General features: G+C 40.5%; 1 protein-coding gene across 1 annotated transcript in view; it reads right to left on the minus strand.

The window, feature by feature from the left end:
• Positions 1–1,330: 1,330 nt before the first annotated feature.
• The window catches only part of efnb3b (ephrin-B3b), a 71,552-nt gene continuing 56,982 nt past the window's right edge, over positions 1,331–15,900 (minus strand). The window contains exons 3-5 of the mRNA XM_017472372.3: positions 15,193–15,285; positions 8,791–8,859; positions 1,331–5,794 (exon numbers count right to left, since the gene is read on the minus strand). Coding sequence (XP_017327861.2) covers positions 5,367–5,794; positions 8,791–8,859; positions 15,193–15,285 — 590 coding nt within the window. The 3' untranslated portion in view covers positions 1,331–5,366. The remainder of the gene's footprint in view (positions 5,795–8,790; positions 8,860–15,192; positions 15,286–15,900) is intronic.

Here is a 15,900-nt window from a genome sequence, read left to right on the forward strand (position 1 = left end):
GCAGAGAGAGAGAGAGAGAGAGAGAGAGAGAGAGAGAGAGAGAGAGAGAGAGAGAGAGAGAGATGGCTGCTTGATGAAGCACTTGATTTTACTTGGTTTCATCAGTTTTTCTACTGTATATACCTGTCTGCTCCTGGTTCAGAAAAATCCCAGCATGCTAATTAATCCTACTAGTAAAAACATTTCATCTGTCATGTGTGTGTGTGTGTGTGTGTGTGTGTCTGTGCATGTGCGCGTGTGGTGCAGCAAGCCGCAAAATGAGGAAGCGTTAAAACATCAACGTCCATCTGAAAAGTTTTCTTTTGCAAAAGTCAGCTGGAAGTGTGAAAAAAAAAGAAAAAAAACAAACACCCTGGCCATGAAATCTGCTCATCCTGCAATCCCAGGCTCCCATTTTATCCCATCCCTGTAATACATCTTGAAAAATGTCTGCTGATGTGATACAAGATGTTTATATGTAACTGTTTTGAGGTCTGTGGCTGGAAAGTTCATGAATAAAAAGCTCTCACAGCTCCATTAAGTGTACATATTTGCATAATGTCGGATTTCTTTCCCCTGCCATGGATCCCTGGGTGCAGAGTTTGGAGACTGCCCTATAAAACAAGAGTTATACCATCCTGTCTTAACTTGCTGATTTTGCCCAGTGTGGGACACGTTTCCTTCTTGCGCCCCTCAGATGGCCTCATTTCCCACTTGCACCAATGTTGATATATTTCGGTATTTTCCTAACTGTAGTAAACACGTACAGAATGTAACCAATAGCGGAGATATAAAGCAGTGTCTATGGGCTAAATGGCGACTATTACAAATACAATGAAACAGTGCTGAAATACAAACAAACAATGGAAACCATTACAGATATTCGAATGGTTTCCACTACAAATGCCATTAAAACCATCAACAAGTGTATTGTGTTTTGTGCCATATTCTGTTAGGACTTAATGGTTTGTAAACCATTGCCACCAATAGAACCCAATGCATTACCATTAGAGACTCACAAGGACCAATACAATTCCCCTTATAACTTTTAAACCCATTAGAATTTCTGTAATGGTTTTTATTGCTTTTTTTTTCAGCAAGGAACATTGACTTTTGATCTTTCCTTTGCCACAATGAAAACGTAAATGTCAGCAACTCATATACTATCAATTTCCCTTTCATTATCAATGCAGCCAGTAAATGCTATGCGTACACCTGAACCCCTAACCTAACCCCAGTAGCTGAAAGTCAGATAGTCCTATCCATGTGTGGACATTTGGTTCCCACCAAGATATAAAAACAAAAACATAAAAACACGAACAAGCACATAAAAATAATGCAAGGTCAAAGATTGGTGCTTAAACAAATTTTGCAATTTTTTAATCAACATTTCTTCAAAGGAATGTACTAATTTTTTAACCTCTCGTTCTAAGAGGTGGATATGGGGTGGAGGGAAAGCGAGGAAAGAAAGAGAGGGAGTGGTATGGTGGGAGAGAAGAATGGAAGGATGAACACAGAAAAGAAAACATCTCACACACAAATGTAGTGTCCCACAAACGTCTCAACACGGCAACTGGAGAGGAGAGGAGAGGAGAGGAGAGGAGGTCCTTTAAATGGCCGTCACTTGCTGGCTATTGGCACAGAGAAACATGTATACGCGCACACACTGAAGCGTTCTCTACAAAAAAATCACACACTCCTCTTGATTCCTTTTCACTTTTGTTTTTTTGTTTTTTTTTTGTTTTGTTTTGTTTTGTTTTGTTTTGTTTTTGTCTGCCTGCAAATCACAGGTCTCAGCATCCATGGCTGAAAGCAAGCGTATGAAGAAAGGCTGAAAGGAAAAACACAGAGATGTAACAACATGGGGAAAAAAAACAAAGTCCAGACATGTTCGTATTTCCAGAGGTGTCTTCTGCGTCGAGGAGGCCACGTTGTTCGATAAGACTCTTCGTAACGAGATCAGAGACGCCAGCTTTTTGCCACTAAATAGTCCTCAGATGTTGGCGTTTGTACATGTGTGTACACACACACACACACACACTCATGAGTCCACATCCACAGGACAGAAACATGGCTAACGAAAAGTAGGATTTTGAATGAACAGAAATGTTGAAAGCTGACCAACAAATGAATGCACCATACTTATTTGTCACTTAACAACAAAGCAACACTGACAACTTGATCGTAAAGATTTAACAGAGAATATTGACATGACACAAAAACAATGTTGTTCACTTGCTGCAGTGTTACACCAGATCAACTCAGAAACACTCAAACAAAAACTCGGTCATTTTCATATCCAGGTTCTAAACAAGTCTCGCCTTGAGCGCTAAACACACCAGCAAAGTGGTGCAAGGCCTTAAGGTTCATGGATTTGGCTGTGTGTATGTGTATATATATACGCGCGTGTGTGTGTGTGTGTGTGTGTGTGTGTGTGTGTGTGTGTGTGTGTGTACAGTGCCCTCCACTAATATTGGCACCCTTGGTAAATATTAGCAAAGAAGGCAGTGAAAAATTGTGCAAAATGCTTGTGCTATTTTCTTATAGCCGCTTCCCATGGTGTGACGCTCAACAACCTTTTGCTACATTCCTTGGTCTTACCCATTGTTATGAATGACTAAGGGATTTTTGGCTAATGTGTTATCTCATATTTATACCCCTGTGAAACAGGAAGTCATGGTTGAACAATTTCCTGTTCCTAGTCACCCAGGTGTACTAAAAAAATTGAAAATATCAATGGGAATGTACTTCAGATATATTTTTCTCATATGAATTCATAGGGGTGCCAATAACTGATGCACAGCAATATTTCACAAAGATTTTTTTTTTCTGATTAACCTGTATTTTTGTTTGCAATTGTTTGATATCCATGACAGCAGAGTATTTTTGTGAATTTTTTGTGAAAAGATCAAAAGTTTAAACAATAAAAGACAATTTTTCACAGCTTTCTTTGCTCATAAATACCAAGGGTGCCAATTTTAGTGGAGGGCACTGTATGTGTGTGTGTGTGTGTCTGTATGTCTGTGTGAGGTCCTCTGTCTCAATGCAGCTTTGAACATAGAGTAAGGAAACCTGATATACTGATTAACTGTAACACGAGCAGTAGCGTACATTACCTTAACAACCATCTTTTAGCATCAGTACACACAGCAATGTAAAAGAGCACATTCTGAAAATACAAGACTCTTGTTGGCACACTCGGATACACACACACAGGGTGTGTGTGTGTGTGTGTGTGTGTGTGTGTGTGTGTGTGTGTGTGTGTGTGTGTGTGTGTGTGTGTGTGTTCTTTAGGCCTGGAATGCATGGGTGTAATCTGAATGTGTGTGCATGTGTGTTTGTGTGTGACAGTCCAATCAGAATTCATTTCAGGTAATCAGCGTCTATGTGGACATCCATAATGGATTTTGATTGTATACTCAGTGTGTGTATGTGTGTGTGTGTGTGTGTGTGCGTTGAAAGAGTTGTGTGCCTTTTCAAGTGCATTGTCATTTTATGAGGCTGTGGTGTGTGTGTGAGTGTGCGTGCGTGTGTTGTATTATACTAAGATGTGTTGTGAGAGAGTGAAAGAATTTGAATTGAGCCTCGAATGTTTCCACCTCAGAAAAGTACGAGCAGGTGTATGAAAGCCTATTCCCATCTCTCCAACTGAGACGGAGCGAGTGAATCCGCTTTCTTTTCCATCTGTGTAGTTGAGAATCCTGCATTTCCCGAGCCCCCGTTTCACACAACCTCTTTCAAGAGTCTGTTAAAAAACCCACCTCCGTTACTCCATCTCTTCTTCTGTGCTCTGTTCCTCCATCCCTTCATCCTCCCCCATCCCATCCTGACGACATCCTTCGAGGACCCCCCCCCCCCCCCCCCCAACCTCTCCCTTTTTTTGTCTTTACCCCATACTTCTATCTGTTCTGTCTTTTCTCTTTCCTTCATAGGCAGCTCTGGCATTCTTTTCTTTAACCCCCTCCCTCTTTCTTTTTTCTGTTTTTTTCGTAAAAAAAAAAAAGAAAGTGTCTTTGCACATTAAAAAAAAACAAAAACAAAAAAAAACTTCTCAGATTGTGCCTCTACCTCAACACTTTCACAAAACGAGGTCTAGCTTCAAAACTACATCATTGTACAAGGAGCTATAAAAATATACATGGAGAGTGGAGACTCCTGGGAAATGAGGAATGACTAGGGGGAAACAAATAAAACAGAAAAAAAAAACCCTTTGTGAAATGAAATACAAAGTATTAAATTAACTTACAATACAGAGGAGAAACAGGGTCAGCTTTTTGTAAAGCACAGAAAAGAAAAGCAGGAGGGAAAAAAAATGATCTAACAACAGATATGGTGTTTTACATTTTGGAAAAAAAGAAAAAAAGAAAAGGAAAAGGACATCTAGAAATTATTTTACTGAATATTCATATATAATTATATTCTATATTGAATGAAAGCGATAAAAAAAAAAACACTTTTTGATATTCGCTCATTTTTTGTGTTTTGGTTTTGAAACAGTCTAACTCACATTCACTCAGGTACAATGCTCTCTCACAGATAAACACACACACACTCACACCAACACACTGTAACTGAAGCACACGATATGCGCACTCGCCGTCACACTCCGTGCAACAGCAGTGTCATAATTATTACCCTACACACTCACAAAATACGCACGTTATTAAAATATACAAGATCTTCAACGCGACTATGGCTCCTCTAATCCGATGCAGGGCCTTGGGTCATGTGATGGCAGCACTGCATTGTAATTGGCTGAGCCAGGTGCGCCTTCTCTTATTTGAGGACGAACACAAATGGGACAAACTAAACTGCTATTTGTGAGTTATTGTAGTGTTCGAGTTCAGGGAACATCACACTGGTCTAGGGTCAGTTTACTTTCAGTCTCTCTTTTTTTTTCTTTTAAGTTTATTTCACGTCTGCCGTTACTTCACAAATGTGACGTGTATGAATGTGTGTTTCTCAGGGACACCTTTAAGAGACTTCAAGCCATTGCTTCTCTCTTACTCCAAGGGGTCTGATTGAATGTTATGAGAGCTTTGTGTGCTCTTAGAAGAAGAAAAAATAGCCCTCACTCAGGGATTTTCTCTCAATACTTAAAACACGCCCCTCCTGATTACAAGAGTCAGAGGTTTAGGAGGCGTGTGTATATGTGTGTATATATGTGTGTGTGTGTGTGTGTGTGTGTGTGTGTGTGTGTTTTGATGTGTGTGTGTGTGTGTGTGTGTGTGTGTGTGGGTTTCAGTCACAGGGTTTGGGGCTTTCACAGTCAGAGCTGAGACTGCAGAGATACAGGAGAAGTCGGTTCATACTGCTATGGTTTAGGTAGTAGGTGAGGGGGCGTGGTCTGGGCACTGCAGGCTGAGATTAATGCTGTGTGCCCATCCTCATACTTTGTAGTAGATGTTAGCGGGGCTCTGAGGTGGCATCTCCTGCACGATGTAGACTGGGTGCCCGTAGTCCCCACTAACCTTCTCATAGTGTGGGCAGTAGGCCGAGTCTGAAGTGCGCAGTGGGATGATGATGTCACTTGGCTCGGAGCCGTTGTTGTTCCCACCCCCTCCTCCACCCCCGCGCTTAGGTGAGGTCAAGGATGAGAGAGAAAGTGGCGGGTGGTGCGACTCGGAATGCTTCGAGTGCCGCCGGCGGTAGCACACCACACAAATCACTGTGGTGACCAGAAGGAGGAAGGCAGAGCCTCCAGCTGCTCCTGCGATGACGGCAATGTTGGAGGCGGGGAGAGGACCGTTTGCACCGCCCGCAGTGGCTCCACCCCCACCAGGCACTCTGGGAAGAGTTGTGTTCCCACTGCCACCTGAAAAATGACAGGAGACAAGAAGATCCTAAAACCTTCATCTTCAACACATGGCCACTCTAGTGCACTCATTCCTTAATTAGTACATTGACTTCAATAATTTAATTTAATAGTCGATTTATTTAAGAAAGGTTTTAATGTAGAACCTTTGGCTTGAGAAGACCTCTAGTGGAACCCTTAAATATTCCATGTATTATGTTTCCCTTCTGAACCCAAAGCTAAGAATCCAAAGCCATCTTGAAGACCCCTTCATAACTTTACATTAGCATATTAACCTATTAATAAAACCTCACGTTTGATGATTAATTCCTTAAGTATTTGCCATAACTGCTTAAATGATGGCAGAAACATACATTTTAATGTATGTAAAACTTTTGGATGTACACATGGCATAATATTGGTAGCTCTTTTCCCCTCAAGATAGTTTGGGGTTAAAAACTGGCAGGACTTGAAGAGATGTCTGATGCTAATGATCAACTAATATCTCTAACAAACCAAAATAACCAATTTTGAGAATATGTGTGAAGACCGGGAACTTATCAAGGTCTTCTAGACGTACTGCTACAAGACAACCGGTTTAGACGCATTTCCCATTTCTTGTTTTTGGAGTAAAATCATAAATCATTGAGAGAAAGGTTTCACTCACTCACACACGCACACACACACACGCACACACACACACGCACACACACACACACACACACACACACACACATAGAGTCCTAGTGCTTTGTGGCATGTGACTACTGAACTCCACTACAGATTATCTTGAGGAAATAGAGCATGTCTCATTGACAATGAGCAATAGCTTTTCATCTTTCGGACCCCATTCTACATCATTAAACAGATGGCTGAAATGACCATGCTTGTAAAACATGGACAAAATGGCCGATAGATTACCCCAGCGTTAGTTTAGTGTAGCTTAGGATTATACGCTTACAATACATCCAAAAGGCAAAAGACCAACTGTTGCTAAATGATGGTCATAATGTGGGTTTGATGGTCATAATGTGGGTTTGATGTGTTCTCGTGTCTGTTTGTGTGTGTGTGTGTGTGTGTGTGTGTGTGTGTGTGTGTGTGTGGTAGTCAGGGAGACAAGAGGAGCTCCAATCGAGCAGGGGATTGGTCAGTAATATTGGGGATCTGTCTGCAGATGTGCTCGATTGCTACATCCTTATTCTGTGCACAGTTCCTCTTGTTTCTTGTTTCTCTCTCTCTCTCCGTCACCCCTCTCCTCCTCTTCCTCCTCCACAATATCCCCTCGCTGTGTGGCTCTGAGTCTGTTCCTGTTATTGACCGTCTCTCACTTCACAGCACCTTAAGTGATCTTCCTGTACAAATTCTGCATCCCCTCTAGCAAGCCACAAGTCTGACACTCGTCTAGTTTCATCTCTTATCGCTTGTGGGCGTGGCCTGTCCAATAGGGGCAGGCTATATGCCAAAATATGGCAACTGAATCCGTACTTAGACATTTTGTCCGATACAGAATATGCATCACTTTTCTAACAAAGTGCAAGCAAAACAGTAGCACAAGATTAACATTTTTTTTGTTTGTTTATGAAACTTTAAAAACGTTGAAACGGCTACAAAACAGACATCCAATCAGCTACTAGTTACTGCAAATACTGATCTCGGCCAGCGTTCAAAAAGTGCTAATGAAAGCAGTGTGCTGTAATTTACAGCAATGACATTAGCATTTTGTCATATTACCCAGCCCTGCTGTTTAGATGTTTTTAGGTTCTGATCTCGCCAAACTGCGTAAATGCTACTGTATAATTAACACACATCATTGTATAACTGCTTTGAGAGGTATTTTAATACTATAATAAAACACAGCAAATAATACAACTACGGTCGTAAATATTTCTTCTGCGTTTGTGCACCGAACAGTGTTAAATTGGGCAATAAACTGAAAACAAAAAGTTTTAGGATTGTTATTTATTGGAATCAATGGTTTAGATTTATTTCCACTCAATCCACTTTCACTTGTCACCGTCAGCAGAATCATAGCTCCTGTTGCTTTGTCACTTTCTAGGCGGAACACAGGCTAAGAGAATAACGAGAGATCTAGTGTCACTTCTTTATCACTGTCTGCCCCTGTCCTTGCTTCTGTCACTCCTTTCGTCTTTTAGTAATGCTGGATGGTATATAGTGCATGTCTCCTGCTCCTTACCTCCCCCTTGCACTTTAAAATTCTTTACCTGTCACTCCTCTCTCCCTCTTAAATCACCATCCCCTGCTCGGCCTTTATCTCTTTCGCCTTCCCTCCCTCCCTCCCTCCCTCCCTCTCCTCACTGTGGCTTACTTTTTTAGCCCTATAAAAATTTCACCCCAAGTTGCATCAGTAAACGTGTGTATGTATGAGTCAGCGTGCGTGTGTGTGTGTGTGTGCCAGTGATGTGTAAAGCTGCTTGAAGGCAGACTAAGAGATTTTTAAAAAACAGTGTGTGGAAGTTCTTGACAGAACAAACCACCGACAAATACAAAGAATGACTAATAATCACCTCTGTCCTCATCCTCCCGCTCTCGTTTGTGCCCTCCCTCCTTCCACCCATCTTCTCTGTCTGTCTTCCTCTCTTTATCTTCCTCGCCATCTCGCTGGACCAACAAAAAAACGGGGCGCCAAACTAATGGCAATAATAACTCTTTGAAATGGCTTCCAACTCGTCCCTGCAACCTTCTCCTCTCCCAGGACGGCCATTATCAAACCATACACTGCCTCCGGCACGGGCCTCGCAGGCCTCACAGCAGACGCAGAGGAGAGAGAAAGAGAGGGAGAGAGAGAAGCACAGAGAACAGAGGGACGGAATATATCAAACGGAACTGCAGTGCCAGCATTCGGCCGTTTCTCCCTCTTGCTCGAGCCATATGTCGCCTCTTTCTCTGATTTTCTCTCCGGGACCGTGAGAGAGTGTTTTAGGTCTTTGGTGGGATGTGCTGCATGCATCCGGGCTGTTGCTTTGGGATGTTCTAATAATACAGTTTCATGAGCTTACCTTGGTTTCTGGTGTTGGTATGACCTGCCTGGTCCGGTTTGGCGGATTTCGGGGGCAATCCGTAGGGACCTATAGAAAATAAATTGCAAACATTTTAAACATGAAACCAATGGCACAGGGCAACCTTAAGAAAAGTCTTGCCACCCCAACTGCCACCCCACCGCCAGCATTGGGTAAGTTACTCAAAAAAAGTAACCCACTACAGATGACTAATTACTACTTTAAAACTGTAATCTGATTACGTTACTGATTACTGCATGTAATCAGATTACTAATCACTTTCACGTTAATTTCAAAACCTATCAAACCTACAAAAATACACTACAAAGTGAAACTCATAGTTCTTTCAGTAATTTTAGCGCGCGCCAATGTATGAGATGATCAGAAAAAGTTGGATTTATCTTAAAATTTGCCTCGGGTGTTGTCAGTGTTCGTAGGACTAGCAGACTAGCAGATTTTCTAACTAGGCTAGTTTGGTGTCTCTAGCCAAGGGGAGGCACAGCTAAGCTATCATTGTATGTGTTTAGCTGCTACAGAGTCATGCAAAGTACATTATCTTTCCTTATGCTCTGCTCAGATCATGTTCACTTAAACTGGAACTCATATAGATATTTACACACCTTGTTTTCCTGCTCAGCATCAGAGGATGTTACTGTTTCAGTTCCAACCCCTTTACTGGGTTAAAAATAAATAAATAATCAGCATATATCCATTTTTCCTCACTCTGACTGTGTGAGCTAGCGTTTGGCAGAACTGAGATTGTCAGCCAATAAGACGCGAGTGTTTCCACATATACACCCTGTCTGATTGGTCCTGCCTTCGCTCACTGAAGATATAAAATTACTTCTTTTACTGACATTCAGTTACATAGTGACAAACCGCTCCAAGTGGAGAATTATTCGGGGCTGAAGAAAAAAATCTTCGGGGCAAAATGGGATGTATTTTAAAAATGCATTTGATATAATATTTTTTTCTTAACAATAAATTTGTAATGCAAGTAACTTAATTTTACTGACATCAGTAACTGTACTCAAATTACAGTTAAATACAAATAAATTTAAATTTGTAAAAGGTCATTAGATCACAGTAACACGTATTTAATCTGTAACGCGTTACACCCAACTCTGCCCATAACTGACCTCAAATCACAACATAATGCATCATATTTAGTTTATTTCAATTTAAATAATCATGATAATCATCATAGCTGCATTGTAGGTATGTTGACCAAATCCTGTAAGTATTAGTTCTTACCGAAAAGGTATAAACACATTATGGCTATATTTACATGACCAGGGTGAATTGACACAAATCCAATTTTCTGCCTTAATGTGACACAGATTTGATATTATTCAAAACTGTCTGGGCATAAAAATCCAATCATTTCAAATCAGACTTGTACTACTTTCATAAGTGGTCCTAGCTGGGATATATATCTGATACTGTAAATGCCCATGAATGAGAACAGTTAGATCGGAATTCATGTGGCTTTTTCCAAACATATAATTGACTACGTTTACATGCACATCAATATTCCAAAATGAATCAGAATTTGTCAATATTCGAATTAATACTGTGTCAGGTAAACACAGCAATCCGATTGCCCGATTCAGATTAAGGCAATATTCAGATTTCACACCCTTGGAATATGACTGTTTTAATTGGAGATTTGTAAAATGTAAACATCTTATTCAAGAAAATCCACTGAAGGGAGATATATGTGCACGCTCAGTCCACAAGGAATTGTGGGTAGCAACAGCAGCATCTTAAATGTCCGGGGAAATAACAGCAGGAAAGGAAGACCGCGTGTGTAGATCGGCATAATTACAACAACTATGTATACAGGAATATTCTGACATAAACATCGTATTCGGAATATGGCTGCAACCCGAATATAAACCTTAAAGGGAATTTGATGTGCATGTAAACGTAGTCATCGTCATCATCCGGTGTCGGTAGTGCAGCAAAACAACAATGTAGGACAGCAGCAGTGACTATATTCAGGGGAAGGAGGGGGAAATTGGTGATTTGCTCGATATTTGGGGAATCGATTCAAGCAAAACTGGAAGTAGGGTTTGAACCAACTGTCTTAGAATTCTAGTTACAGACGCGTTCACATTAAAGACATATATGGATCATGTCAAGATAGACAGATCCGATCTGAGCCAAAAAGAAAAAAATCGTAATTGTACAAAGAAGTTTGTAATGTGAGTGTAGCCTGTCATTATTTGACCACTCATTTGGCACCAAAGAACAAATCAGATTTTCTATTAATTCTATTTGCCAACCTTTAATGTGCTCTATGGCCACCCAATGACTAAAAGCATGCCACTGCATAAATCCACTAAATGGCTTTGCCTAGTGAAGCTGAAACAAACTCAACGCGCTCTATAATGCTGAAGGAAAAAAAAAAAATTCACAAGCTCTATGCATTCAATCAGTTGACAGCAGTGCTTATGAATATGATGCGCGTGCTTCAGTTGCTAATCAGATGTGTTCTACCACAGTCCTCTTGAGCTTATGGGCCACTGTCATGTTTTTGTTGTTTTCAGAATAGCATGCCTGTGTGGATGTGTGTGTGTGTGTTTTAGTGTGTATCTCATCAGAAATCTGCACCCGGCTTCTATTTAGATGACAAACAAAACAGACGTGACCTTTCAGCCAGAGAGCAGATAAAAAAAAACGAGCGAGAGAGCGAGAGGTGGATAGAAGGATATTTTGAATGCACAATGTTAATAATGTCAAAAATTGATACAGTATTCTGAGAAGCTGAAGTAGAGTTGCCGAATAAGCCGTAGAGAGACATATGAAATGAAGAGGGAGATAGAGTATGAGGAGTGATGAACAGATAGATAGATAGAGAGAGAGAGACTATTCTAGCCAATACCATTGTTAACTGTGAAGCCTGTGTTTCTCACTCTACATGGCTGGGTGTGTATCAGGACCAAGCAATTGTGCAATTGCTACGGTTGATAATAGCTCCAGACTCGAGTAATGTGCCTCACTTTAAACTCTCTCTCACACACACAAACAGTTATGGCGAATGTGCACTGACAACATGGGCAGGATTCAAAACTAGTGTTGAGTTAAACCGAGCTCCATAATGATGTCTATCACCTTATACTGGAAACATACGCGTACTGTATGGTTATGTGTATAGGCATTCCGCTATAATCCTGATAAAATGCTTTTGTTTCCATTATCTACTAATTTTGTCTGGTTAACGTTTGTGTGACGTTTCCATGGCTGTTGTTCAGCTATTTGAAACATTACTGAACATTATTAAGTCGGTCTTTAAGGACGTAAACAATTTGAAAACCTACTATTTTGTAGTTTAATTACACGGTGTATTACAGTTTTCAATAGTTAAGCAGAAGACACAAAACCGAATCTGGTTCAATGAATCATAATGTGGAAGAGCTGGCGAATTCACTGAATCTCAAGCTATCGAGTTAGCACCAACGAGTATTCTAGCAAGCTTCGTATCACATATATTGTTCCCATGGGTCCTAATGTTGCATGCATGAAGGTCATGTGAGATCATGTGGATGTCTTACTGTACTTATATGACAGGATGAAATATTTGGGGGGAAACAGGAACTGTCAGCTAAAGCTAGCTCACTTGCATTAGGTTGCTATTAAATGATAAATTATTTACCTAGTATCCGCACTATAATTTAAGTGTTGACTAAAATAAGATTGTATTTATAAGCTGCCAATACACTGATCACAGCAGTGAAACATTATCTACATAACCTAGATGGACTCTTGGTTTCTCAAGGGTTCTTTGATGACTAATGGTTCTATTTTTTTTTCTTCCAGAATTTTGACGTTGTAGCTTTCCTGACAGGAAAAACCTTCTCTTGTAGGGTTCTATATAGAAGCTTTAAGGCTTTGTTTTTATGCTAACTAATTTAACACCGCAACATATCTGGGATCCTCAAAGGTTCTTTTTGCAAGGACAACCACCTCTAGGGGGAACGCCTCGGCAAACACATAGCCGGAGATCTTCACTGAAATTGGCAAGGACACATACTGATTAAGGATGAGGCTTTATTTTAAAATATTCACTATTCGAAAGAGTCTTAAAAATATGAACATTTTAATAGTAATTCAATAGTAATTACAACAGCAATATGTGACTAATCATGCACTAATACCTACAATAATACTTACGTGTACTAATCACAAACTAATGAGGATCTAACCTTAACTACGACGTGAGTGTTATGAGTTCATGCGTGAATAATGACCACCTTAAGTACATGTTAGTTAGTTAATGTATTAATTAGGGGTAGACTAAATCACACACGCTCTATAAGAAAGAATATGAATGAAACGTGCAGAATTTCATATTGTTTATATAATTTGCAATATGCAGCTGCGTACACACACATCATTGGCTGGCGCTGGATTGCTTTCATAATCGACATTGATCCTCCTTATCGAACGTAGAAAGACGCATTAATAAGAAACAACAATAATTTAATCTGAACACACAGACATCAGTGGACGGCGTTGAGATGATATGTGGTCGTTATTCAGGCATGAACATAAGACTCGCGGCGTAGTTAAAGTAAATCGTCATTCAGTTGTGATTAGTACATGACTTAACTCATCATCGTTAGTTCATATTTAAATAAGCATTAATTCAGCTATTAGTGCATGATGATTCATGTTAAGTGTTACCGGGAAGGTGTTGTGGCTGCAGGTTATGAGGTTTAGCTCTTTGCTTTGCTTTTGCTCTGCATCAAGACACGTTCACTGTGGATTATCTGCAAGTCGGAAAGCTATTCATCACAGTTTATTTTTATGCATGCGGGTTTGGGGAAACATTTCAGTTTAAGACAAAAAGGCATACAACCACCCTCGTTAGTGTATCATGGTGTATCACATGACGGCGCGGTATTTTTAGAGCAGTGTCATGGTGAATGTATAAATGCTTTTACAGTGCAAAATAGAAAAGATGTTTTCCTCCAGGTGTGTACAAACCCGAGGAGCTTCTAGACCCTTCTCTTACACTGGTTTGTTTCAGCTTTGAAAGGTAAGCAGCAAACTTTAATGACAGTTGCCATGTGTATATATAGCTAGTTAAACGTGCTGTAGGAGAACACACCAGCTCAGTTCAAATGTGGAACGTAATGATGCACAGCAGCTGTAGCGTGTTTCGAATATTGATGCTTGTAAGTGACTAGGTTGTCATAAGTACCGGTACTTCGGTACCAAGTTGGTACTAAAAAGAAAAAAGTTGATGGTACCAGATTTTCATAAGCACCGGTAGTACTGACGCTGTCTGACAGGTAGTCAGTTGGGAACTTTTCACGGGTGCACCGTGCAACAACAATTACGTGTTTCGGCTACTTTATTGTAGGTAAGTATGCGGTTTGGGACGCAGCCGTGGTCACCGATGTTGCTGCTGCTGCTTTGGTGGCTCCAAATCCACAAAAAGAAGAAAGGTGGACTTTGGATTTGAGGCAGATCACAAAGGGAACATCAACAGCAACCAAGAACTGATTTGCAAACGGTGTAATCGAAGTTTTATGACGCACGGAGGATACACACCTATCCTATTACAGCAGCTTAAAGACCCACACCCGGATTTATGTCAGTGTTTGCTTTTGTTACTTATTTATTTAAAATGATCCCTGTTGATTTGTTTTTGTTGTGTATGAGCTCTTGGACGCTCGTTTTCCACTTTCAACGCTGTTACCGCTATGTGTGTAAAAGCCACGCCCCTAAACTTTATATGTGCGTTTAGATTAACCAAGAGTTCAAGCAGGTGCGTTTCAAATGATGGTAGCAGTTGCATTATGAATATCATAGCGTACTTTAATTCCGGTGTGTTATTGCAAAAAAAAAAAAAAATCCTTGTTTTTGCTTACTTAACGGTTAGAATACGCGTGTTTAACGCTAATACGGTCAAGAGTGCTTATTAACCATTTAATGTTATTTAGTGCTTATTACCATTTAAAACTTTTATTGGGGTCAAATAAATGAGAGGACATGATGGGGTTTATTAATTTTACATACCAGAGGCTTTTTGCTGACCTATATATCTGAAATTTATGTGTTTCATATAATAATAGCACTGTTAAAGTCTTTAATATCAGTCAGTCGGAAAAACATTTCTACTCTTGGATGGATAACTATTATTAGCTTAAAGTGTACAGAATGGCATTTTAAAACAAAACCTAAATTACACATTGATATTTAACTTTATGAATAAAATAGCGTGTTGTTCAATCAGCGTGTTTTGTGTTTTGCTTTGGTACCTAAATTGGTACCGAGTACCATGGAATTTTACTGGTACTGGTACCGACTAGTGAGATTTTGGTACCGTGACAACCCTCTAAGTGACCATCAATGTGTATGTCTGTGTACTGTGTGAGTGTGTGTACTCACTTTGTCCAACTTTGAGCACCACCTTCATGCCTTGTGTGGCACACACTCCTCCTCTCATGCTCTCCAGCCCCTGACGAGTGCCGTCCGACGTGGCTGAGGAAGAAGAGCAGAGAAAAGAACGCACACGTTAGGATGTAAATGATAAGCACAGCTCTTTTATTTGGCAAATATGAAATACACCCGATGAGTGAATTATTTACATGAATCTACGAGACTGAGCATACATGCATTCTCGGTATATTTTACCGTGCTGTAACAACACACAGTCACTCGGCAGCACTGAGTCACAGTTCTCACACCGAACATCACACACAAGGAGTGCAGAAATAATCAGTGCAGGGCTGCAGAACTCAAAAATGTCCTCGTTTAGAGCTTCCCTAGAGGACATTCATTTCCTAGAGTGTAACCCTCACCACACACACACACACACGCACGCACACACGCACGCACACACACCTTGACCTGGTCAGTGAGATGTGGGCGCGTGGCAGACATGAATCTGACTGCACCTGGTTTATCAGAGGACTAAACAATGCTTAAATAAAGGCTCAGTCAGACCTTGAGTACTGGCTGTTAAAGGACAGGGTGTCCTTGGTGCAACTTTAATAAGCAGGAGAAAAAGGAAATGAGAGAGAAATTGTGTGTGCTCCAGAAAGAGAGAGAGAGAGAGAGAGAGAGAGAGAGAGAGAGAGAGAGAATGTCTTTATA

The sequence above is a fragment of the Ictalurus punctatus genome, chromosome 7, assembly GCF_001660625.3.
Source record: "Ictalurus punctatus breed USDA103 chromosome 7, Coco_2.0, whole genome shotgun sequence".
Classification (NCBI taxonomy): Eukaryota; Metazoa; Chordata; class Actinopteri; order Siluriformes; family Ictaluridae; genus Ictalurus; species Ictalurus punctatus.